This window comes from Cyclopterus lumpus, chromosome 13 (assembly GCF_009769545.1).
Source record: "Cyclopterus lumpus isolate fCycLum1 chromosome 13, fCycLum1.pri, whole genome shotgun sequence".
In the NCBI taxonomy this organism is placed as follows: domain Eukaryota; kingdom Metazoa; phylum Chordata; class Actinopteri; order Perciformes; family Cyclopteridae; genus Cyclopterus; species Cyclopterus lumpus.
In genome coordinates this window covers 11,187,839-11,214,879 of record NC_046978.1, presented here as the reverse complement: position 1 = coordinate 11,214,879, position 27,041 = coordinate 11,187,839, and the positions used below count along the sequence as shown (strand labels likewise).

Here is a 27,041-nt window from a genome sequence, read left to right as displayed (position 1 = left end):
TGGCAGTAAGATCATATTGTGGCTTAAGTACCAGGATAATATTGACTCTAGTGATTCTCACCCATCCAAGCTATATTATGTAATTTTTTTAATACGATAATATACATTAACTTTATGCATGACTTTTTATGGCATTTTCTATATTTTATTTTTTAGCATATTTAAACAGTTACATGTTTTTATAACATAATATATTATGATTTATTTTATGGCACATTATGCTTTTTTATGAATCTTTCACAACTTCATGGTATTCTTTACCGTGACTTTCTTTTAACGCCATAGTATACTATTTCTATACATATATTTTTTTAAAACACTAAATAAAACTAATTATTTACATATGTAATACCAGACCTAACCGCTGGACTCAAAACAACACTACCAGCATCCAGGCAGAGAAAATAATAAATGTAGGCTCCGGAAATCAACTTTCAAGTAATCAGTGAAAATGTAAAAATAGTAATTTTTACTCCGATGTGCTGTTTAGTATGGTATGTGATTTTGGCAATTGAAAGCAATCAATGTTAACTGCATGCTTACCTGGCTGAGAGACGTAGGTGCTGGAAGGACAAAGTGGATACAAAAACACTCCTTTTTCCTTGCACTCTGTTTCATAATAAACACGTTTTTGATCTTCGACCTTCTTCATGCACTTGAGGCAAACAGAACAACGGCCACTTCGGTGCAAAGCGTTTCCTGAAATTAGCCCCAATGCAAAACATCTGCGTATCCCTGACAAAAGATAATACTCACGGGTAGTATTGTAGTATCTTAGCAGACGTGGCCTACTAATAGGGTGGGAAAGAATACAATGAGTGAGAGAGAGGAAACACATATCGGAGCAAGTGTGATATGCCCTTAAAAATAGTTTTCCTTTAACTCCAACAAAGCTGGAGGAGCCTCCAAAACATCCATCTCTTACCCAACTTTTTCTCTTGTGTAAGATCTCTTTGGGTTATTCTCTGTTAAAGAACAAGTTACACCGCACGGTGATGCAGAGCGCAACGCAACTGCCATTGCTGTTTGAAGACCAACTAATCAGTCAACGGCATAAGGAAATAATTATATTAAAACCAATGACCAAAAGGGGTCATTCAAAACGTTAACATTCAAATGGTTAATCAACGTTTGAATGCAGTCTATATTTCTTGCGAGTCTATTCAATTCTTTACAGTTTTTTCCGATTGTGTAAGCACGATTTAGAAAACTGGACTCAACACTACACACAATTCACACAACCACTCACATAAGTGAGTGCAGCTCGTGTACTCACAACAACCAAGAAAAGAGATCACATTACTCCTGTATTAGCTGCCTGTAAAATCAAGAATCACATTATCAATTCTTCTCCTCACCTACAGAGCCTTGATTGTTGATGCACCATCATATCTTAAGGAGCTTGTAGTACCATTTACATCTCTCCATTGCACCTTATTAACTCTGCTTCCTCCCCGGAGTCTTTGTGACTTCACGTCTCATAGGGTCCATTGGACCTGGAGGTGTCTGATGCCTGGTGAGCCGGTCTCCTGCCTTGGCCCTGCTGATGCGCCCCGCCCCCCCTCCTCTCTACCTCCTTCTGTTTCATGGATTGGAGTTCTATTCATACATTGTCATATTCATGTAATGTGTTTATGTAACTTTGTAAATGCTGTTCATTCTGTACACATGACATCTATTCATCTGTCCATCCGGGGAGAGGGATCCTCCTCTGTTGCTCTCCTGAAGGTTTCTTCCCTTTTTTCCCTGTGAAAGGTTATTTTTGGGGTGTTTTTCCTGATCCGATGTGAGGTCAAAGGTCAGGGATGTCGTATGTGTACAGATTGTAAAGCCCTCTGAGGAAAATTTGTAATTTGTGATATTGGGCTATACAAAATAAACTGAATTGAAAAGTTGAACGTTAGAGTGAAGTACATTTTGCTCCGAAAACCAGAACAGAGCATATTCTAAATATAGTGCATAAACACAGTAAAAACATTTATTGAGATAAAATAGAAAGCATGAATTTTCAGTTCCGTACATTCAATTGTCTTTGAAAACCAGCTTCCTCCTGCTATATTCTAGTTTTCCATTACTGTTGTGATACCTGTAGTATTGCTTAAGATGCACCTTAAGCGATAAGGTGCATCTTACCAGGTGGCACATCGCATTGCTAAATTAAAGATAAGGTGCTTTGTCAATTAGTTTATGGGTGTGGCACTTTTAATGGCAGTGTTTTGAAAGAGTATTATCAGATTCCTGGGTCTTTTGTACAGAACTGTGTTCAGTGTGTTGAAGGGGTGCTGTGTTAAGTTGCAAATAGGGTGCCAAGGAGAAAATGTGTTTAGAGTTTTGAAGACTTGAAGTTGAGGTTTTGCTCTCAGAATGTCAGTCTTAACAGTTGTTTGACTCAAATACTCTGCTTTTGCAGTTAAATACCATCTCATGCTCCAGGGTCTCTATTGTTTCCTCAGGAACAGTTCTCTGTCTCAAGAAGTCACTTAGATTATCCATCCTGTGAGCATGTATTACAAGGAAAGTTGTAAATGTAGCTTAAAGGCGAGTCACAAAATATTGTTAATATTGGTATTCGTTCCAATTAGTTTTAGGACAGACTGCTGCTGTAACTGCAGTGAAGTCTTGGTCAAATACATTTTTGTAACATTAACAGTTTGGTTTTACTATCTTAATCTTGGTGCATGCCAGTATTTGAAAATGCAATCATACAGTCTAGTATGACCTACTAAAGTAACCTATATAGTGTAAGTTTTGTCAATGTTTACATCAGAAAGTATATATACGGTCAAAAATTCAAAATGTCAATACAATAACAAATCGCTGACATCAAACACAAAGTTGCGTTTCGCAGACAGCTTTAGCTTATTTTACAACGGTTTGCTGCTAGCTTAACCAGCGCTCTGTGGTCGAGTAAAACATACCGAGACACTGCGGTGAAAATAGCTTAAAATATCACACTTCTACATGTAACGTTAGTCGAGCGGCTGTTAGCCTCCTTACCTGTGGAGGTTGTATTGCAGTTACAGTGACAAGTGGAGTTAACTTAAACCGTATCTCCACTTCACCTGGTTCACCGTTTCGTCACCATGGATTCCCTGCTCTGCGTTGTTACGCCCCGCCTGAAGTTGGATACTAAGTCATAGTAATGACTTAGCATCTCATAATTATGACTTACAGGATCTTAATCTTTTCCTCACTTCGGCGGAAATGGGCGTCCATACCTTCCCCCCTCCCCCCAGAACATTTACAAACATATTTGCTTCCATCCATATTGGTTTAGCTTAGCATTTCAAAAACAACATTTTCAGTCCTCTCCAATTTGTCGAACTCATCCAAAAATTGCAATGCACTTCTAAAGGGAATGCGGGATGACACTCTGGTTTACTTTATGCAATAGCCGAAACAGCCACACATAATGAAGAGACTAAACATATATATGTTTTGCCTCTTGCGTTGGCCCAGAGTTGGAAATGTCAAAAAATGGCCCCCCCAAAACATCACTTTTTATTTAATCGTTTATTGAAATCAATTTTATTAATTACATTTATGTTCATGATCATAATGTCACATTACTATCCCAATAATTATTAAATATCACATGAAAAAAAAAGAAGAATGGTTACATTACTTAAATTGCATCAACAACTACCACAGATGAAAAAGCATGAACAATAAGTAAGAACACATTTGTTGTGGCAAGATTCTCTGTGTGCATGGTAGCAAAACGTCTGAAGGTGAATACCATATCATGCTATATAGTGGATGCAGATTTAGAAACTTAACTTGGATTATCAACGTGAACTTGAAAAGCAACACAGCAATGTTTTCTTTTCAGTGTGAATATGGCATTGTATCCTATACAGCATGAGTATGACAAACAGACCACAGACTGCAAAGACTGCAAAGAAAAGTACTTTCTCAGCCAATATACCAGGAATAAAATATGCAAAGTACTAAGGACATAACACAAATTCATTTTCACAGTAAATACAATACAAAACACTATAGTTGGATAACAAATAATATGAGTTTATAAAATTCCATTTGAACATTATTTACAAATGTTTCTCCTTGCACCTTTCGTCCATAACCTCTATACTTTGAGCAGCGGGTTGATCTTTAGCGATCTGTGACGCAAATTCAAGAGTGACTGCCCAGAATCTCATCCAAATTTATATCTTTCATCCAATCATCATTTCCAGAACCAGACTTGAGCAGAGAGTCTATGAAGTCCGAGTCTGTGTTGATCCCTGGAACTGTGTTATCTCCCTCTGGGAGGAAGTCAAAGGTCAGTCTGTTAGCTCGGTTATTCTGGAAGCTGCTCGAGCTGGGACTGGGCTCTGCAAAGTGGCCTGCTGGTACCCTCTGTTCAGGAGAGGCCTGGTTCAGGTTCATCACGGCTGATGGAGATCCCATCATTGACTGGCTTGATCTTGGGCCTGTGTCTCTTATCGAAGGGTTAAGAGGGAGCATTCCAATGTCTGGTGCTACCTGGTTGGGAGGGCCTATGATCCTCTGTTGGTACGGGAGGTTTGGCATGTCCAGCTGTGCACCCTGAGACTGGAGAGGATTGGGTATCCGCCTAACACCGAGTCCAGTTGTCACTTGCTTGTTGGCCGAGCCCCAGCCCATGTTGACATTTTTCATCAAGCCTGCGAGACCCTGACCTGGTACCCCCGAGGAATGCAGGTCAGCTGTCGTTCTTGGGTGTTGTACACCTGCTACATTGTTCATCCCAAATGAATTTCCATGCGTGTTTGGACCCAGGAACCGAGCTTTATTTTGATTCAATCCAATTCGATTCAGATTGTTATGCTGCTGGAATTGGCCCATACAAGGACTCGGACGACAGTCAGCCGCAATACCGAATCTGCGGTCCGACGGACTCATCTTGGAACCAGACCCACTTGGGAGGTGACAAGACATGGACTGTATGTCATTCTCATGGCCATTGCTGGAAGACTGGGAGGAATTTTGACCTACAGACAAATCAAGAAAACAATGATTACAATGGTGTCTCGTCATCATGTAAAGCACGTTTGACTAATCAGGACTGTCGCGTACCTGTGAAGATGTTTCCCTGCTGAACTCCCACCATACCTCTCGACTGCTTGTAATCAGGTGGCGGTCTTGTGAGATGACGATTGAACTGATCGTGTGCATTGTCTTTGTCCTTAATGGGAAAGACAGAGTTGTGAATAAAGATTATGTGAGTAATCAACTCTACCAAATTCTCACAAAAGGCTGGGCTGCTTATTAAATCGGTGAAAGCTGGATGATTTAAGAAGTAGCTTACTGAATTGCTAATGGTGTGCTGTTGTTGATTAAGTTGTCTCTGCATGGCCTGAGGTTTGGCTGGGCCCTTTTGCTGGTTGTTGGGGACTGGGACCAGCGGCTGCGACTGGGTTGACATGACTCCTAAGTTCCCATTGGTTGGCAGCCTCGGACCAGGAGGAACACCCTGAGAAGAAGAGACACATGATGGTTAATACTAGTGTCAGTGGACTTTTTTTGAATTTTTAAATAGATCTTTTTGCATCTTTTCTGCTGAATCCTGGGAGTTTGGAGACAAGTGCTATGAAAGCACAAAACCAAAACAATGCAATAACATGGCCTGACCACTAGAGGGCAGAACTCTACAAGTCATCATAGATCTGGGTCAAAGATGCTATTCAACCTCCATAATGTGGTCAAGGCTACTCCCTCTGCAGATGAAAAAGGGAGACTTAGAGGGAGAGAGGCTATTTTTTAGAAGGGGGGAGAGCTCTCCTCAAGGCCTGCTTCTCCCTTGATAATTGTGTCTAAAGAGAGTGGAAAGAATCCCTGAGACAGCAGGAAATGTGTGCCAATGGGGAGTTAAGCGCCAGCACCATGACTACCTCCATTTAATAAGCTCTCCTTTACTGATCACTGTGTTGTTTGACGAGGAGGCATTCCATCCACTAGAAACCCATTTGGCTCCGACACGATCACATTGATTAAAATGTTGTAGTCGGCAGCACTCAAATTAAATCGCGATAGCCAAACTAGCTTTTTGTTTGAAGTCTTGTCCTGAACGTACGCGTTTGCAGATCAACTTTACCCATCACGGTGTTTGAGATGTTATACGTCCTCGCGATACATATTTTACATAGCTTTTCTTCCGGCAGCTGTGCACACCCTCCAAGCGCTCCAAGTAAAACCTTTTTTTGTGGACACAAGGACACTCTCACTATGCTCAGGCTTCAACTAAATGCAAGCGTTTGTCACGAAGGAGGTTAATGTCCACCAAATGCGAGTCAACACACGCTGTGTGTACAATGGCAGTCATTGTGTTGACTTTAAATGTTTCCCAGGGTGAAATGAATTAGAAATCCAACAGTAGGTTTAGCAGAAGCTATTACTTAGACAGCAGATTATTTGCCGAGGATGAATCTCTGCAGGGTCCCAGAGAGAAAAACAGACAAAATAGAGGGTGTGCGAAGGATAATGAATGGGACTGACATTTGGAGAACTAACGAGACAGGGTTAGAGAATAAGGGAAGTTGAAACTCATCAGGAGTCACAAGCCATTTCACATGAGCTAATATTCACCTCCTCGTCGAGTTCAACCCGTACAGCAAACCAAGCATGGCAATGCGGTTACACAGGGTCGAAAACATCAAAAACACTGGGTTCTCTTGTTACGCTAGAAAGCAGTCACTGGCTTTGATTCACTTTCTCCATTTATCGAGACTGTGAGAAATTGAGACCGTCACATACATTTCCCCCGCAGAGATGCACTGGAGAGGGCTTATTCCATCTTTGGTGTAAGAAAACCCCAATGAGGGGTGTTTGAGCATGTACAACTGAGTAATCCCCTCCGTCATCCCGATGTGTCATAAAGCTGTTTTCCATGTCTCCCCCCCCCTTCTCATTCTTCACAAGCTTGTTGTTAACGAATACCACATGTGGCTCAGGCCTCGGCAAAGGAGCGAAGTGATTTAGTCTCCCATCCTGCGGCAGTGCAGGCAGCTGACAGTGATACAGGCCCAGCCTTGCCGGCTCTCACAGTGCACTTCCTCCAGCCTGGACTCAGGACGCGGTCCCTGGGGAGCGCCTCGGCATCTGGACTTGGCCGCGGCTCCTTTTCCCAGGGAACAAGTACTCCCTTCACAGCACTGCCAGAATGACCTGGCAGGCTCAACCCCATGGCCCCGCTCTTCTCCTGACTGAGGGATGTGGTGCCACCAGATCACCAACAAAAGCAGGAGAGTCGATTATTTACTGCGAGCAAAACCTTGATCTTAAGAGGAATACTTCTTTTGCAAAATGACCATTTGAGCATTAATTACTTACCCCAAGACTTGATGAAGTAAATTGGGGGGGGGGGGGGGGGGGAATTATACTGCACAAGTTATGTGAGTGTTTGCAAACTGATATTTTTACATAGTTTCGCCGTTGTCAAAAGCGGCCACTATGTACTTCAATTCAAAGCTTTTTTAATTTATTTATTTCCAAACAGTTTTCTTCAGGAATTGAAGGGAACACGGGGTGAGTAATTGATATACAAATGTTCATTTTGTAGATGAAGTATTCCTTCAAGTTGTAAATCGGGATTCTACAATCCAAGAAAAGAACGCAGAACAATATTCTGCAGAAAGCAAAAGCTCCCGTGTCGTATTTAAATGGATCTGTATTAGCTGAAGCTTATGAGGATGATGAAAGTGTCTTCGCTTGCTCCAACGGTGCCTTGCTATGCTGAGCAGGAGGACAAAGTCACTCAAATTGTTTGCTAAATGTTGTAAATGTTGATCTGAATATAAAGGTTTATGCAATAAACATACAAACATATATTAGACTACTATAAAGAGATTGAAAGTTAAATATACAAAAAGGTTAAACTTGTTATAAAGCGAGTTTACGGTGCTGACAAGAACTAAATAGCTAAAAAGAAATGTATAAATCTATACAAAATCATAAAAAAAAGAATGAAGTATTCCCTTAAAAAAGTACTTTATTCATCTGTACGAACCGCTTGTATTGCATTTCGTTAATCAGAAAATCTCCATACAGATTATTTTATTTATTTATTTTTTTTTTTTTTAAATGGGGTGGGTGGAAACCAATAATCGTTCTGCAAATTCAATACTACAACACAATAAATAACAGAGAGACCTTTAGTAACTGTCACTACACAAGGACGTTGTCATTTCACTAGTTACACTGTCATGAATACATCTTTAACTTAAATACACAACACAGCTACAATGCTGATGCGACTAGCTAAAATGTGTCCTTGGACTGGCATTGCCATGCCAACCACAGTTACTCAAGTTTCATAATGCATTAGTGTCCTCTACTGTAAGCTGCCAGAGAACGTATTCATCCTTCTTTTTTGGGGTGTGTGACCTCATAGCTAGGGAGTTGCAGAGTGGTGGGTTTGAATTTTGACATGTTTGACTGAGCAACCGATTATTGAACTGTAAGAATCCTCAAACATGCGCCACAGCTCACATCTCTGGCTGTTTTTAAAAAAGGTCCTCAGCTTCACTCAGTGGGAGGAAGCCCACTGCTCGTTGCTAGTGTTACGCAGGGGATCGGGTACTCTTTCCGGACCTTTATTTCCCTGGCATTACCAATTCAATTCACGGTGGGAAGAGACTCCCCTCTCTACTCCTCTGTGAATTGTCTCCTCCTCATTAGCCAGACGTTTAACCCCTTCCATGCCGACTCAAAAAGAAAAACTCCATTATTAGCCAGAACACTTGTTCTAAAACTATACGGTGGCCTTTGTTTCTTCTTCACAGTTGTTCTGTAATCAAAACCCGAGCATCATGTTTGCATATATTATTTGTTCAAACAAACTGCACATTAATACACAGTGTCCTTGGGAAAAAGCCGTACCCGCATGTCCTCAGCATTTTAAAGACCAACCACTTTTATTTTCAGGAGCTTTCTGAGAGTTGCAGAAAAAAAAGTTTGCTTTTTAAAAATCATTTATTAAAATCCATTTAAAGCTTTTTCATTATTTTACTTCCAGCCTAGTCTCCTCATTTCACCCAACTGTAATTGTCTGTGTTTTGTACCGCTTTAAATGTTTAGAACCACACAAATATTATTACTGATCATCACCAATGCTGACAATAAAGCTAATAATAATGCTAATTCAACTCCAACATTGTATTAATGGACTGTATGTTTACAGAAAATAGTTAACTTAAGATAATCCACAAATGTATTCCTTCTGATAATGCAACCATTTTAGAAGAAGCCTGAGACGGCCCATGAACACACACAGCACGCTCAGTTTAAAGTGTGAATGGCTCGCTTGTACAGTATAGTGGTGAAACTGGTTCCGTTTGAGCCATATGCGATAATTTATTTGTCATCCTATCTTGTTTACTCCCATGTCATGAGTAACTCCCTGCCTCTGTGCCTCTTCCCGCCCTCTCCCGGTCACTCAAGCATTTCCCGTGATATGTAGAGGTTATGAGAGCTCTCTTGTGTGGCTCACATTATCATTTCACACAAAGACAGCGACACATACTGTTGTAGCCAAAATGAAAGAGGGGACAGTCTAAATCTCCCCAATCATAACAAATCAGCGATTCAACCTCCGGGCACCGGGCTAAGCAGATTACTGTCATTTTCCACCACTTGTCCCTTGTAGCCAACAACCTCCAATTAGCAAATCCCGCTGTGCATATCTGTGCCCTGATGGGGAGCCACCATGACAAGCAGAGAAATTAGAAGTCCTGCATGTTAATCTACCATGCTCTGGCAATCTGTGTCATCGTCAAAACACTTTCAGGGGAAATACATATTCAAGGGAGTCGGAACAGCAAAAGGCACAGTCGAGCAGCTAGAACAATGGAAGTAAGTCGCAGAACAAACAGCTTTGCATTGTTGAGGTTGGAGACAGCAGGTTGGCTGAGGAGAGCAAAGTGCAAAAAACAACTGATGAGGAAGACGAGAGCGTGTTACTATGCCTTCATTAGAAAAAAGTATTTACTTTGTAAATAGTGTCATACACAGGCCAGTCATTCAACATCTGCTGAATACAATGGTCCAAGAAATGTGTACTTAGTCAACCACTATATCTAGATTATGGTTATTGCCATTAGCTAAACTAATGCCTGATCTTTTTTTTGAATAGATGGCACACCTTTCCATACAAAAAAAACTCTATTGTGAATTACATTTCGAGGGAAACTTATTTTCTTCTGAATTACTTTGTTGTTGTTGTATTCATTTCAAATATGTCTCTAATCCTAACCTCTGTAGGGAGGTGTATATGAAAAAATACATTTTCCTTGCAACATAATTGGAAATGCTGTCAAGTTGTATTGGAACATCAATTTCTAGGAGACAAGGTTGTACATTAAAGTAGATATAACTTTCTTCTGCTTGACGACCTGGCTAACACAATTTTACAGTAAAGGCGGATCACAGTTGCTTTCTGATATGATCAAAACTGCTCAGCCTAAGCCCAAGGCTGTTTTGTTCCCAAAACAAGGTGTTTGCATAAGAGCAATCTTGTGTGAAGTCATTTGACAGAGTCCTTACCTGATGCTGTTGTGACAGTTTGAATGGCAGCCCTGCGGGAACCGGCTTGGGTTGCAGACAAAGAGCCCCTGGTGTGGAGATCTGTTGGTTCTGGAAGTGGAGAGCTGAATGTGGCTGATTCTGGCCAGTCGATGGAGACTGTTGCTGCTGGGCTGAAGCCTTGTTCACCAAGCCTGCCATGACAGGCATCGGCTGGCTGGCAGAATGGGGTGCTTTGGGGCTGAAATGCAACGTGGGCTTGGTGCTGAGACCCTTCATGTCCAAATGATGGGAGCCATTGTGGCCATTTGACTTGAAGAGGCAGTTGTTGATCCCTTTACTCTGAGAGCCAATCCTCTGCTGGCTAAGCACGGCCGCGGTCGAGACCTTGTCCTGGGGAAAGGCACTGCTGGAGGAGTGGGTGCTCATGGCAGGAGCCCAGTTGGTCAACCCTGCAGGTGATGTTTGGTGGTGGTGATGGAGCAGAGAGCTTGGCTGCTGCTGGTTTGCTGCCATCTGCTTCAGCTGCTCTGCGTGGGATATTTCTGGCCAGCAGGGCAGGGCCCTGGGGTGGCCTGCCTGAGTGTTAGCTTTCTGCGACGTGGTAGTAGAAGAGGTGCTGGTCAACGTGAAAGAAGGTCCTGCTGAGGCTGGTCGAAGCTGAGGCGAGCCACCATGAACCTGGCCAAAATCTGGGGCGTGCTCCAACTTTATGGGCCTATCCATGGGGGAACATAGACTGGCAGCTGCTCCTGCGGAGCTTGGCCGACCTAGATCCAAACCGAATGCATCATCCTGCTTCAGCATCTTCTCAAATTCCAAGTCATTCAGCGTCGGCACAGTCTTTGTAAGCTCATCAAAAAGATCCTGGAGGTCGGGGTCAATCTGACCACCAGCTTCATCTTTGAAGTCAAAAATCATCTCTGCATTCGACTGGCCACAAGACTGGACTTCAATGGGCTCTTTTTTCATTTCTTTCAGGGTCATGTTGAATATGTCTGAGCCCACACCATGGGGCATCATGTAATTCTTCCTCTGCATGCCCATGGAGGAGGACCCTTGCAGGGAATGAGACTGGGTTAAGTTGTGGTTGCAAGCCCCATGTCCTAGGCCACCGGTATCCAAACGCACCCGCTTAAAGTCTGGTCCAGAAAACCCACAGGAGAGCCCATTCTGCTTCTGTGCGTGTCCTGGGGCATGTCCCTCAATCTTCCTTCGCAAAGATCCTTGAAGCTGCAAAACACAAACAAATGGAATATTAAAATCACTTAAGAATATCCTTGGTACCTTCACCTCAGCTTCATTTCATGCACTCATTAACTAAGTGCTTTTTAAAAATAAAAAAAAACTCCATGGTAATGCAGTTTGAAGAGTAACACAAAAGAAATAATTTTCATAACAAGACTAATTATTTCACTCCATTCAAAAGCTATCTTAAATCATGGTGATAGTTCTGAGGATGGGCACATACAATCTTTTGACATCCAGCTCAAAAAGTATCACCATGTCAATTACTTTAATTACACAATTTGCTCCAAGGCCTATAGATGCTGCACACTTGACCAGCTTCTGAAATTGACAAGAAGATTACAATTATTAATAGACAGTGTCTTTTCAATTTAGTAGAATAACTTTTGATTTGATGACAGTGATGACATCTCAAATGCTTTATTCTGACATAAATCCCACGACCAGACACATTCACTAAACACACACATGTGTGCAGTTATATGTAAACACTTGCAATGCATCGATGACGCACACTGGTTTTATGTAATGCAAGTGCAGCGCAGTGGATGGGGTGAGAAGATAGCTAGAAATGTGATACAGTCGAAAGACTGCAGAGAGAAGAACGGGGTCTTTGTTTCCCTCATTTGCATACATTATATCTTTCTTCCATTGTGCTTCCTTAGATAGAGTTTCTCCTTTGTGGCTGAGATTCTGCTTAACATGCTGGTGCAGATATCTGACTTCCTTTTGTCCTCTCCCCATGTCTTTATTTACGGTAATAAGCACACACCATGACTCACACCTCAAACCACTCAGTAACATCTCCATGAAACAGAAGCATTCAAAACTATAACAACATGTTATCAGGGCAAATATAGCTAAACTGATTATTTACATTTTCAGTTGCAGATATCATCGTCGTGTCAAACAACAAATTGTTTTCCCTTCACGAGTCTGAGTCATTAACACTAATTCAGAAATAGACCATCCATTAGCAGTCTCCGGCGCACTGTTGTATACACATACACATGACTGATTATCTGACCATCTTTTCATGTGGTGCCTGCATGGAAACAAAATGGCTTGGGTTGTTCACCAACAGGAACACGGGAGAGGAGTGCATTGCATATTTCACTGTGGGAACACATTTGAGTCATCTCCACCTGCTGGCGCACATTACATTAAGATGATTCATAGCCTGAGGGTTGTGAGTGAATCTTGCAGTTTCACTACACTTCTACTCTGTGTCTCTATTGCCTCTGCTAATGCTTCAATTGTTCAGAGATGCAGCTTCGCAGTTAAATCGAGGTACAAATATGTCTGTGACTCGCCGAGCTTCCTTTGTTCAGGCTAATTAACGTTTAAAACATATTGGACAAGTGCGTGCTGAGAGAGGGGACATTGAAATGATCAATTCTATTCAGGCTTTGCATTTAGCTGAGGAAGTAGACACTGCTATGCTTTGGAAAATGTTAAGTATGATTGCAAATAGACTGGTCATTGAGTTTTTATTTCGTACTTGCAGATTTTCAACTTTATCGCTACCCATCAGAGTTGTATAGAGTGAAAAAGGACTGCAGTGGTTACTGATGTTCTGCGTGTCTCTGGGGCGCATCCCGTCAACGCACTCGGAAGCAAGAAGAACCAAAGAGTGCTACCTCAGCTTTGAAAGCTTTGGGGCACAACGTCGCTCAGAAACGTCCTTGTTCACCTCACCTTTCAGACAGCAAAAATGGCATCCCAAAATAGGATTGTTATGGACGCAGATTGTTTTTCAGTTTAGATTTGACATTGTTTCGGCTGACTGATATGGGCTGTATTCAGCCGCAGAGAGGCCGCAGTAGCTGCGGGGAGGATATGACCAGCAGGGACCCTCCAGAACTGGAGCTGCCGTGAGCAAACACCAAATTCCCCTCAGAAGAAGCACAACAACAAAAAACGGAATCTTTCAGCTGAAATAAATGTCGGCATGGAAAGTTTTTGTTGGATGCCGTCACGTGCAATGCATCCTGCTAGAACGAGGCACAGGCGGCTCCACAGCAGGAGAGATCGGCTTCATCTGTCAATACAGCATGCACTGGGGAATATATTTCTTTAGTGGACTACATTTATGATCAGTACCGATTGGACAGCCACATGAAAAAGGTGCCACATTTTGAGACCCATGACAACAACCGGTGTGATTGAGAAGAAAACCCCAACTCCACCACTGCGAGCTAATCACTGGACAAAATCCAGACTGTTTGCTGTGCTGGCTCCTCACTGGTGGAACGAGCTCCCCATTGACATCAGGACAGCAGAAAGTCTCTACATCTTCCGTCGGAAACTAAAAACACATCTTTTCCGACTATACCTTGAATAAAAACCGATTAGCACTTCAGTGGCACTTGAATGGTACTTACCTATGGTATTACTTATGGTAATACTTATGGTATTTTTGTAGTTTGGGCTTTGTTGAAGAAACGTTACTTTCTTGATTCTTGTTGTTCTGAGTTTGGACTCATGGTTTAATGCACTTATTGTAAGTCGCTTTGGATAAAAGCGTCAGCTAAATGATGACATGTAATGTAATGTAATCCCATTTAAGACAAACAGAGCTGGGGTGCATGGTACCCCTTAGTTTACTTTTAAACAACTTTATGTTGTGACAGGTTTAAAGCTCTTTTTGCTGGTGTATTTAAAGACACCCGGCCATCAGAAGATTTATGAAAATATGCACAAACTCATTAGTCAAACAATTAAGAGGCAGGTAGTGAAAAGATTCCCATTAATTTAGTCGTTTCTTGCAATAAAATGTTCTCGTTTTGAAATGTTAGAGTGTTATAACATGAAGCAACTGAATTTTAACAAACTACAGGTGACAAATAGTTCAATGTTATGTATTACCTAACTCAAGGGCTTGGGTTCTAAAAAGGTTGCAATGAATGGTAACAATGTTGTTAATTAATTAACTAATAATGTAAAATGCATAATATATGCTCTTAGTGGTCCCAAAAAAAAGCAGCATGGTCCTGTGAGTGTAGTGCAATTCAGTCTTTGCTAACAGCACATTTGTATGTCTGTAATTAAATCATTTTAGGCATTTGTGCATCAAAAATGTAGTGGAAAATGCAATGCTTGCAAAAGAAAAGCAACTATTATTGTGAAGTTACTCCTCCACAAAAGTTAACCTCAGTAGAAAAGTTCCTAGCAGAGAATAGCGAAACAGAAATCTTGTCAGATGATGTAATGACTGGCCGTATGATGCAAAGTTAATACAGAGACCATTTGAACTTGGTTATTTTCCATAAGTTCATCCACAGTAGGTCTCATTCACAAGCTCCCTTCTGCCATCTACACCGACATCCAGACTATTAAACATTGTGTCTCTATAGACGACAGGACATCTGCTTTTCTCCAAATGCAGATGAGAACAGGCCCTCTAGTGTGTGCAGCTCATGCACACTTTCTCTCGTTCCAGAGGGCTCTTTCTGGAGAAGACAGACAGCAGTACTCCTCATGGTTCAAGGCCCTGTCTGAGAAAACACATCATGAATAATGGAAAGGACGGTGGATGCGTTGCAAAAAGCCATTGTGAGACAGCCTGGGTTGTCTCACTACTGCCTCTGTGCCATTTAAAAATGGACTCAAAACTGAAGCTTCTCAAGAAGTGCAGTCGAGTTATTGTCAAGGTTGGATCACTGTCGTGACTGCGTCCTTCATTTGGGTACATTACTTTTACATATACACAATATATATATATATATATATATATATATATATATATATATATATATATATATATATATATATATATATGCTCAAACACACTTTTCCCATGTCCAACAAAGAAAGGGCCATCCTGTTCACTCAGCACTCAGAAGCAGTGGCCTCCTAGCTGGCCTGAAATCCTCATGACAGATCTCCATGTGATCTGAAAATAGATTTTTTGATTAACATTTAATGAGCTTAGAAGCTCTGAATCCCTTTGAAAGTGACTCCTGCTGCACGAGAGGCTCAAACATATGTATTATATACTGAGCATCTTGGAGAGGAAAGAATAACTGTTTAAAATGGATAGTTTGCAAAATGTCATTCACCCGGCAGGATTTTATTATTGCAACACTTAAAGGCCAACAACTGAATGTGCTCTCTGGCAGTTAGAAACACTCGTGTAAACTTCTCACAGCTCCAGTAATCAGGAAAAAACACACACACCATACAGTGTTTTGAAGAATCTGACCTGGTGTAACTTTTTGTAGTTGCAATTTCCCAGAAGAAAATGTTAGCGAATCAAAATGTCATTTTTGAGCATTACATTTCCGATGCTGCTTATCGATGCCCTTTGACTGTAGCAGTGAGGAGCCTGACCTTGGCCATGTCAGAAGAGGCTATCTATTCCTGGGAGCTGGAGGGCTGGTAGCCCGCGTGTCAAGCTGAGCAGTGTGGTGATGCTGAGCGCTGTGGATGGGGCTCCGGGTCAACCATCACAGGGACGCAACACCAGGCCTCCTGGTACCATCTGTCAGTCCAGTGGCACAGCCCTCAGAGCCACGCATGCTCCAAGGGTATAGGTTTACGAGTGTTCGAAGGTTTTGTGTTTGAGCACGAGAGCGTGGCTCAACAAAAGATGGAGCTCGCCAGCCTTTAATCTATTCACCAGAGCCCGAAACATGTTGCAATCCGCTCCTGTGAGAGTTAGAAACCTCCCTCTCGCCGTTAGACATGGAAAAAACAGTCCCAAAATAAAAGGAATAAATACGACTATTGTGTTCCTAGGGAGACATAATATTTATGCGGTTCTGCAGGTTGCATACTGTTGCGAGAGGGGATTTCAGCTCATTTATTGCCAGATAAGAAACAAGAGCCCACAGACCAGTGCCAATGTCATACACAATTCAGCTATCTGCTTGCAGAATGCTGAGAAAGTGTAGAGGGCTCAATTTAATTATAGGGCTTACTAGCTGCCTAAAGCTGTAAGCCATTATGTTATATCCAGAGAAATTGAATAAAACATCCTGGATAGCTTGAAAAGTTTAATTATTTAAAATGAAGGTAAGGAAGCTGAGGCGGCTATGATATAATATGTACATTCACACGGCAATTTATAGTTTCAGTCAAATGAGGTCAGGGCGGCTGCTTTGCCTTTCCTGGAACCGGTTCTCTTTTTCCCCCATTCTTCTCTGTTATCAAGTCATGGCTTGTTTTTTTATTCAGCACATTTCAGGTAACCGCAAGGTGTGCGCAATTTATTTGACACAATGATACAACAAAAAAGTTTCACAATTACCATGATTAGATGATGCCAGCAGGAGAAAAAATACTGACAATGCTGACAATTAAGCATTTTAATGGGAGTTTAAGTTAAACAAGTTGTTGGGGGGTGTTAAGGCCTGCAAAGATTTCATTAAAAACAAATATTTGCAAAGCACTAAAAAATAGAGGAAATGCTCAAAATTTGTGGGGCACCAACAAACAATTATAACGGAACCTACAGTATATCTAAACTAGAAGGATACTCAGAAATGTTTTATCATTTTTTTACACATGTTAAGTTCTAACGTTTTTTTCCAAACAGAACACTTGGAAACATCATATTCCAATAACAAAAGAAACATGTTTCTATAGGGCGTGTGCCATAAGGTTGCACAGGGATATGCATATAGTTCATGGTGTGCTTCTCTAATCAGGCTGGCGCGTGTTGGGACGAAGCAGCACACTGCAGAGGTGGGCTACTTTTGGCTCATCAGCACTTTGCATCCCCACACTTCCTGACACAGTTGTATTAGATTGAGGCTGCCCTCCAGAGAGCAGGCAGGAGAGAAGGATGAGCAGCAGCAGCAGCAGCAGCAGGAAAAGAGAAAAAAAAGAGAAAGAGGCAGCTTTGTGGCAGCCTCTGGGAAATGAGAAGAGATGATAAGAGCTCCTTTGAAGAGAAATCATCCATTATGTTTACTGAAGGCCAATTTTATTTTTTGGAGTTAATGTAGCTCAGCTCCAGCATTCCATGGAGAAACTTGCTATTTTAATAAGAGGCAGCTTGCACACAAAACAAATCCTGTTGGAGACACTTCCCATTCAAATAGCAGCTCTCCATTATCCAAATGCAGAGATTCAAAGCCAGCATTCCAATCACTTTCTACTTTGGCGTATCTTTTGTTCAAAATCAAGCAGATGAGTTTAATGTGATATCCCCGGGGACTAAAGGAGGCTCCTCCGAAAATATGTACGGGCCGCAGAAGGAAATATGTGGGGCCCCTCAACAAAAAGTCGACAAGCAATGCTGGTATCTCTGCAGTCACCGCACAGCCATTACAATGATAAAAATCCTCAAGTGAGAGTGAATGGACAAAGTATGCGAAGCAGAGTCATTAGTCAAGCGGATTTATAACACAAATATTCCATCCAATTATTCTTGACCTGCTCAGGTAGGTTGAATGGCCAATTAATTGCACATAATATGTATTGAGTATATTCTCATGTCAGGGAGAGTTCAAGAGCTGCGGTTCCTGGCAGTCGGGATTCCCAGGATGACAGTGAAGCAGTGAAGTGATCCTGGGAACAAATATGGGGGGTGTGCGGGGTGTGTGTGCGGGGTGTGTGTGCGGGGGGGGGGGGGGGGGGGGGGGCAGGCAGGCAAGCAGACTCTGCCGAGGCATCACTGCAGCACCGGCGAGGCCACGCCACTGCAGACGTACCACAGGTCACCAACATCGCAGTGACAAGCCGTCACATCACATCACCCATGGCCATGTGGCTCACAGAGCTCCTGACACTGCTGTCGCCTCTCATCCACATGTCATTCTCAACCACAGGGAAATTTACAGAGGAGGACTGAGGGCTCCCACACTCAGGAGCATCCCCATGCAGCACTGTAGCTTCCAGAGGAGAAGGGATCCTTTTGATAAATGATTTAATGTAGGAAAATACAGGATGTTTTCAAATTCACTGGCCACTGAGCAAATTCGATTTAACTGCCACATCCTGATCTTTAGTCACAGCATATTTTTTTCTGCCTACCACCTCTGTAATTGGAAGAGAGAGAAAGGCGATGGACAGGAAGATCTCCCGCCAGTTTCCAAGCTCGTCACCGATACATGTCATGCCCTCCAACAGCAATATAGGCTAAGCTGTTATTGTAGGGTCTAATTTAGTGGTAACACATGCTTAAACACCCTATGAGCTGGAAACACCCTCTATCAGCTCTGAACTATTCCCATCCACATCTAAAGTGCTGAACGCTGCGCACTAAAAATGAAAGGACACGATGCATCTGTGATGAAGAAATTGGAATACTGTATGTGTGCTGTGTCGATTCAAATGTCAGAGGTAAACTATTTTCAGGCTTGGAAACTTGAGGGTGTGGGACGCTGAACAAATCAGAACGTTAAACAGCAAAAGCTTACGAATTACAAATTGACAATCCCTGCAGACACCAGAGGTCACTGAGAGTATCAAAACATTTAACAAAATCCTCAAGTTGGCAATCCTACATGTTAGGATTAGTTATTCATTAAATTAAAGAAAGTACACCAGAATAATACCAGCACTGAATCATGAGTCTTTAGACAGCCTGTAGAGATATGACATTGGTTAGTTAACACAATAAGTTCCATAGTTATTGTTTTGTTGTTGTCTATATCACACAACACAAGCCTGCAACAACTACAGAGGTGAAACTGATACGAGAGTCGAAAAAATGGGATTTCAGCTTCTCTGAAAACGAATCCCTTGTTAAACAGGTCTGAGGCTCTCCGGAAATGTTTGTACCCTTAAAAGGCCTTTGCCATACAACCACAAGTACCTTTTTCCCAGCAACCGTCAAACACAAGGCCTGCCTCCGGTCATGCCACAGGAAAAGGCCCATAAGCAGGGAACAAGTTCCCTTCCTGTTTTCAAAGACGATTCCTATGGCATGCAGAGCCGTTTCCTGCTCGCTAGGCTCATTTCACCATCTCAAACATCTGGCTGCTCTTCAGCATGCAGCTGCAGCACGGTGAGAGCCAACAGTGCCACTGCTGAGTTGAGCAACACAGTCCTGAGCCATTCCAGCCATAACTCTGGCCACTAGAAAGAAAAACCATCAACGAGCTTCACTAGCTAATGCGAAGCAGCCAACTAGTGTGCATTGTTTGAGGATCTGCAGCAAATACTGATGAGATTATCTTTCTACTGATGGGCTGTTTCATCACTCAGCGATTTGCATTCAGAATTCCTCCAAGCCCCCTTTGGAGCACAGCGCCTGCAGTTCCAAATCAGGAAACAATATGCTTCAATGTCTGATGTGATTGCAGCAAAGTGCTCTCTAGCAGCATTGCTGTGGCGATTTCCCAGTGAAACAAGGATCCATTTTATATCCCGTGGGAAACCTGGGCTGAGTGGTTAATGCTGTGCTAATGCTGCTTCACTCAGCCAGGTCTTGATAAGCCTCATGCTTTTAGACTCTAAAATTTAGAGGGTGGGTGTGGGGGCACATTTTGTGTTTTAAACCGCTTCAATGGAGAAAGCTTTGAAAAATCCACTAGTTGAAAAGGGGATACTTGTTGAGTTTTGTCATCTCTCTCAGCTTTCACCACACACACACACACACACACACACACACACACACACACACACACACACACACACACACACACACACACACACACACACACACACACACACACACACACACACACACACACACACACACACACACACACACACACACACACACACACACACACACACACACACACACACACACACACACACACACACACACACACACACACACACACACACACACACACACACACACACACACACACACACACACACACACACACACACACACACTCTGCTAGTTCAGTTTGGAAACGGACTGCTGCAGCTAAAAAGTAAGAAGAGAAAATAAATGAGTGGGAAGCTTTGTTTGACTCCCACTCCTATCAGTGCTGACATTCCAAATAAGGTCTGTGTCGACCGGTGCTGGCAGAGACGGGCTCAGAAAACACTGCAACGCTCTCACAGACTCCAACCCAGGAAAAAGTGTGTGTCATGGGGGTGGGGGAGGGGAGCATTGGGGATCATAGTGCAGAACATTTGTGATCTCTAAAAATGTATCATCAGCCTGACATTTCCCAGAAGGACAAAAACAAAACATGACACTGATATATGTTAGATATTAGTACGATATCATCATCCATGATAAACAAACAATTCACTTAAACTTAAAACTGTTGGCCTTGATTCTGGGTAGCTGGGGCCTAAAAAACAACTGGTCTTCATACTGTTGACAGGCGAAAAGTCTTTGGATCAAGTTTGACTACCACAAAAAAAATGAAAACTACAGGAATCAGAATGAATAGCTGCACTAGATAACTTGGTACACTGCTGGCCAAATGTTGTGATGAGGTCATACTTTTCATGATTTCTTGGAATTTAGGTTTTCTTCATACAGTCATGCATGATGCTGAATTCATTGTTACAATCAATTATATGTACAAGCTCTGACAAACCCACTTTACGTTTCATTCCCAGCACCAAGCAGACAAACAATGTTGACTAGTTTTTCGTGGAGACCAAAACAGAGCTAAAAGAAGAGTGAATATTGGACTTAGAATTCTGTTCTGGCCAGAGGAATAACTCCACATGTATGCTAATATTTCAACTGAATGTGTAGAAGGCAAGGGTTTGTTAATGCATTAGTAACTTGGTGATAATATGTCAAGACTTTGTCAGTTCTGCCCGCTAGTGGTCAAACATGGATTTGTACAGCTTTAAGTTATCGTTTGTCACTTCCTGTGTACAGAGAGAAACCATCTGAGCATTTTGTTTAAAGGCAACAGGAGTCTTTTTTTACTGCTGCCACAATTTGAAATGTGGTCTAAAAAAAAAAAAAGTGGATTCTCCTGTACATAAAAAAAAAAAAGAGTTGCCTTAAATTGCCATCCCATAGAGCCTTGCAGGCTTCAATGACACTGAGCTCCCCAGTGTCATTGAAGCTCTCAGTGGCAGGAAGAGTTGAAGGTTGCAGCAGCCTGCGTCTTCGAGCAAGTTTCTACCTGCAGCCAGCTCTTGTGTTTGTCTAAGTGGGCCGTGTGACTCAACACTTTAGGTCTTTTTACATGTCGCAGCTGGTGAGAGAGAGACCCGTCTCTCAGGTAATCTGTCCGTGTGGAAAAAAACAACTTTCCCATGATGTGCTCATTGCCATTACTTCAAAGCTGAGGGAAACACTAAGCAACCGTTGTGATCTCAACCTGATTAAGAGATTTGTGCTGATAAAGACACTTGTGGTAAGAAATGATCCCCTAAGCCTCCGTTCTCATCCCAAAATAGTCCATAGCAATTAAAAGCAGGTCCCCTGTACCTACAGTGGCATCTGGTCAAGTAAACAATTAGTCCGTTGTTTAGAAATAATAGTGTTCTTGATGGTGAACATGTCAGTGTTCATTTGTCAGTAGTTTCAAATACTACAGCCACTGACACAATTCTTCATAATTAAATGCTAATTTTTTTTTCGAACTTCAACTGAGAAAAACAACTTGGTAAACTCGTAACACATATTAAGTCCCTTGTATGTATGCTTGGTATGACACAGCTTAATTGACAGTGAACTCTGAAAACACGGCAAAGAAAACTGCCGAGACGAGAGATTCACATCCATGTGGCTATCGTCACAGCAACTGCCAAAGAGGGAAGCACAGATTCTAGTCATGCTCCGTCCACCCGGCCTGCAGAACAACAATAACCTAACCGGACGGAGGCTGTCGGGAAAGATAAACTGTCAGACTGCTGTGATGGTACAAGTTGGAGGAATTGGATTGGGAAGTAGAAATACAAGTTAATCAATCTCTCACTTCCAGTTACCCCAGCTCAAATAATGTCGTTATCGGAGGCTGAGCAAGTTATCGTGCATTATTTCAGTATAAAATGCAGCAGTGTATGGGTTACCTCAGTATGAGTATGCTGCTACCGTTCTAACAAAAATAAATACATACCTTTAGTGTCAATGTCAGTGTACTCATTACAGTATACATAATGCAGTCACATTAAATTATACCCTATTAGGTCACGGTTGCACATATGGAACTATCTGCTTTTCCATCCCAGCAAATGATGATATTTGGTCTAGGTGGAAGAGATTATCCTGCTTGCTTGTGTGGATTTCACAGCTCAACTGGCAAGGCGTCTCTTCACTGACTAGACAGCTGGTTTTTTTTCTCCCTCGCTTTGACTACTTCAGGCAAAACAGATGAGCTCAGTGATTCAAACTCAGCCGAGGCAGCATAATAGAGGGGGAAAATTCCCTCTCACCAAGGGAATTAATTCACTGGGAATGACAATGAGGACAAATGCTGATAAAGTGTCAGTATTTTAGTCAGTGCTTTGAAAAGTTATTCTGTTTTAATGTTGTAACTATTGAAAAGAGTGTTTGGCTAAATACATTTAAATATTGTATATTCTTTAGGGCAGTGTTCCATTTAAATTAACATTTAAAAAGACCTCAAAAATGATCTTTGTTTGGCGGACAAATACTGTATCGTTGGTAATTTTCCTTAAACAAAGACAAACGGTGTTATTGATGTAAAGCACATGACACCACATCTACCATCTCATGGCAGGGCCACAAGATCAATGTAACCTTTTAAACCCCACGGCACCCAATTGGGGGGCAATTTACACATTATAGTTAGACTGTGTGAAACCTTACAATAAACATGAGCAAATATATTGATGTTATACATCAAATTAAACAAGAGAATTTGGGCTACAAGACTCAGTAAGCCATTTCTACACAACTCAAACACCAACTGAAAGAATTATGAAAATATCATAATCATCATTTTGTCAGGAGTCAGCCCACTCAGCACGTTTCCGGAACTAGCAACCCGTAGCTCGGTGCTATCAGAAAAAAACAGATAGCAAAAAGCAAGACGACTCATCACAGATTCTAAATATCTTTTCCAAATCCTTCTGCACCAAAGCATCTCCGAGATATGAATCGCTTTAGCGCTTACAGTCACAAATGGTGCTTATCTTTGGCTTTTTTTTTTCCTTCTTCTAATCAACAAAGACTGATATTTGGATGTATTGAACACCATAAGTAATATACAAGTGAAATATATGGTTTGGTACATGAGAAAATTCAAATTTCCCAAATGCCCATTTTGCCTAATTAATCTGTACTAAAACCTTTTTAACCTTTGCTGTGCATCCTTCCAAGAGATAATCATCCTGAAAGTGCTTTTTTTCCTAGGCGAACATGGAAATTCAACTTTTGCTGTCTTTCATCTTTGTTTACTCTTAACCAGTAACACATATAATAATATTTACACATCTGAACAACAGCACACATGGTTTGCCTTTATTATAACACCAACATTATTCAAATAGCCTTTGTGGTTGCAGAGATACACCCTTTTTAGTTTAGGTATGTTATTTCGAGCAGAAACCTAGAAAATAGCTTGGGGTTTAAAAGGTTCCTGCAGATATAGCACTGACACAGAACTGCAGTTCTAACACTCACCTATAGGTGGTGCATGTGTTAAAAATGAGATGCACTGTTTGCATGTAAGGGGCAACATCATGAGCTGGATATTGTGCTTCCACTCAGCCTTGCTGCCTATTTGTCCCCAGTGGCTTACCCTGGCTCTGCAAAACAAAAATCCCCTATTTTCCAAAAATTAATTTTTGACACCTTTTAGACCAATTATTATGAAGGTTTCATATTTGTCTAAATTTGTCCAAACCGCTACTGCTATTGCTATCCCTTTCCTTCCTACACACCCAAGCACTCCCCCTTGAGGAGAATCTGCAGCCCGATATATACAAGTGAGTTTGAGAGTTACACGCCAGTTCCATGAGGTGCTAAAAAAACACACACAAAAAAAGTGACATACTTGGCATATTATATAAATCCCTATTTAGTGCTAAGGCTGATGTTCCACATTTTGACAACCAATAGCTCATTTAGTAGTTTTCATTGTTACAGGACACTTTGTACAGAAAATATTCCACAGTACATGGTAGAAACTCATTTTGCTCTTCAAGGACAACCCCCCACCCAACTCCCTAAGCAATCTGTCAAGGGAAGTGAACAAGGACGGGAAGTTAGGAAACTGAGTGGGCTTCGATTAATGTATCACATTTGACCATGCCCGTGTGAAGCCGAACCACAGAACAGCATAGGTTATGGCATAAAAAGGCTGGCTTTGTTGCCGGATGTGGGGAAGAAAAAAAACCTCCAATAGACTCTAAAAAAAGCACAGGAAGGAAACTGGGGGTGGGGTGGCAGTGAGTAGCAATGGGGGTGTGGTGGTGGAGAGTGGGAGTGAGGAAGGAATGCTCTCTTCACTCGCTTTCTCCCTCTTGTTATCATGCATACGCACACATAATAACCCCACTTTCTCACCAACAGCTCTGAAAAGAATGCAGCATCACCCTTTTCTCTGCAAGCAGAGCGGCAGGAGAATGAGCCTTTACTTGCTTAATGATCGTCTGCCATCAATTCAAAATAACCAGTCGGCTCAAATAAATGTAACGGGGTCCTATTACAGGGACCATTCCCTCTGGCTACGTACTTGCATCGGGTGATTAAATGTGTTTTAGGCATCTCAGCTGATAGTGGGAAATTGATTGATGGAGAAGAGTTCAATAATTCATTGATTTATGACCATTGAAAGGCCCCACTTGACACCTGACGCATATCTCCCCTCCTTGTGTCAAATATATTCTGATATGGTGCAGGTTTGTTCTAAGGGTCCACTTAGCAAGCATATACATTTAATCAAAGTCGATCTTGGGGAGACCAGCAGACTACGCATATGATCTGCTCTTGCCCTAACGTTGCTACCTTATATTACATGTCATTATTACATGTCATTTAGCTGACGCTTTTATCCAAAGCGACTTACAATCATGTTACATTAATACACCGTAGACACAGCTACAGGGAGCAATTCAGGGTTAAGTGTCTTGCTCAAGGACACATCGACTAGGGCGGGGATTGAACCACCAACCCCCTGATTGAAAGACATATTCTATATGCTTATTCAAAACATTATGCCCTATTTGGATTTACAACAAGGCCGCTTAAAAGCAGCTCCAGTGTAATTATAGGATTCACCTCCTTAATTGCTTTAAGACTCAATCTCATCTTCCGGAGGCAATATTCACCACCTGACTTTAGCAAATGGATTAAATATACAATTGTACTTTTTCTTTACCGAGATGTTTTTTTCTCAGTAAATAGGGCCAAAACAACAATTTAAATTAGGAAGACTAAATATAATACAGTGAGAGCATAAAGAGGCCTTTTACGGAAGAAGGAGAGTATGAAAGCCCTTACGGAGATAGTAGTAATCACCTCCCTGAACTTCCCTTTAATAATATGGTTATTTCCCTTGAAGATTAAATACACTTAATAACTATAGAAATGCACTGTTATGTAATCCAGTACAACACCACAGTGCCTGATACTTAAACTTCAGGATCACAGTCCCCGAGCTGCCACAAATGTTAGGCAAATTACACGGCTTGAAGTCAAGATGATGGTTACAGCTATGGTTACACAACTTAATCAATTTGGCTGGAATGAAGGAAGAACTTAAACTAAAACTCAGAAGGCTCATGTTCCCTCATTCATTGTTTTTGGGGAGATTTTCCTGATCCGATGTGAGGTCTTGGGACAGGGATGTCGTATGTGTAGAGATTGTAAAGCCCTCTGAGGCAAATGTGTAATTTGTGATATTGGGCTATACAAAATAAACTGAATTGAATCATCCAGGCAAGACGCTGGTACTGTCTGCTACACAGATCTCCGTGTGAGACTCCATGTTTCTGCTCATTACCCCTTCACGTAATCCTTTCATGGTAGGAAAACAGATTTCTCTCACTTGTCATGCAAAGATAACATTGCGCTGACATTGCATAACATTATACACGCTTCATCGAGTTTTTTAATCAGCTGTTGGCCTCGTTTGAATTGTGTGTGGGGGGGGGGGGACAACATGTTGGCCATACAACATCCTGCACTATGACATCTGCAGGTAAAAATGAATTCCAAAAACTGCCTTTAACTACTGTACACACTTGTTTGATATTAAAACAAATAGCATGACTGTTAATGGCAGCCGTATCAGGATCAAAACAGAATCCTCAAATCAATAAGCAGATAGCTCACCAATACATGCCAGAATAAACAGAGGGTGGAATTGGACTAAAATATCCAGCACGCCATGCAGACCCTGTGTCACTGAAGGCCTGCTCCCTGTTAAACCCACGGCACGGATGATTCGACGAGGCAGATGAAGACCAGAGATCGTCCCCCGGGTTCACCTCAC

At 41.8% G+C, this 27,041-nt stretch overlaps 1 protein-coding gene across 1 annotated transcript in view; it reads right to left on the bottom strand.

Moving 5' to 3' along the window:
- Positions 1–3,557: 3,557 nt before the first annotated feature.
- Positions 3,558–27,041, bottom strand: part of zmp:0000001236 (mastermind-like protein 2) — a 35,272-nt gene continuing 11,788 nt past the window's right edge. Inside the window, 4 exon segments of the mRNA XM_034549167.1 lie at positions 3,558–4,976; positions 5,062–5,170; positions 5,294–5,458; positions 10,525–11,736. Coding sequence (XP_034405058.1) covers positions 4,138–4,976; positions 5,062–5,170; positions 5,294–5,458; positions 10,525–11,736 — 2,325 coding nt within the window. The 3' untranslated portion in view covers positions 3,558–4,137.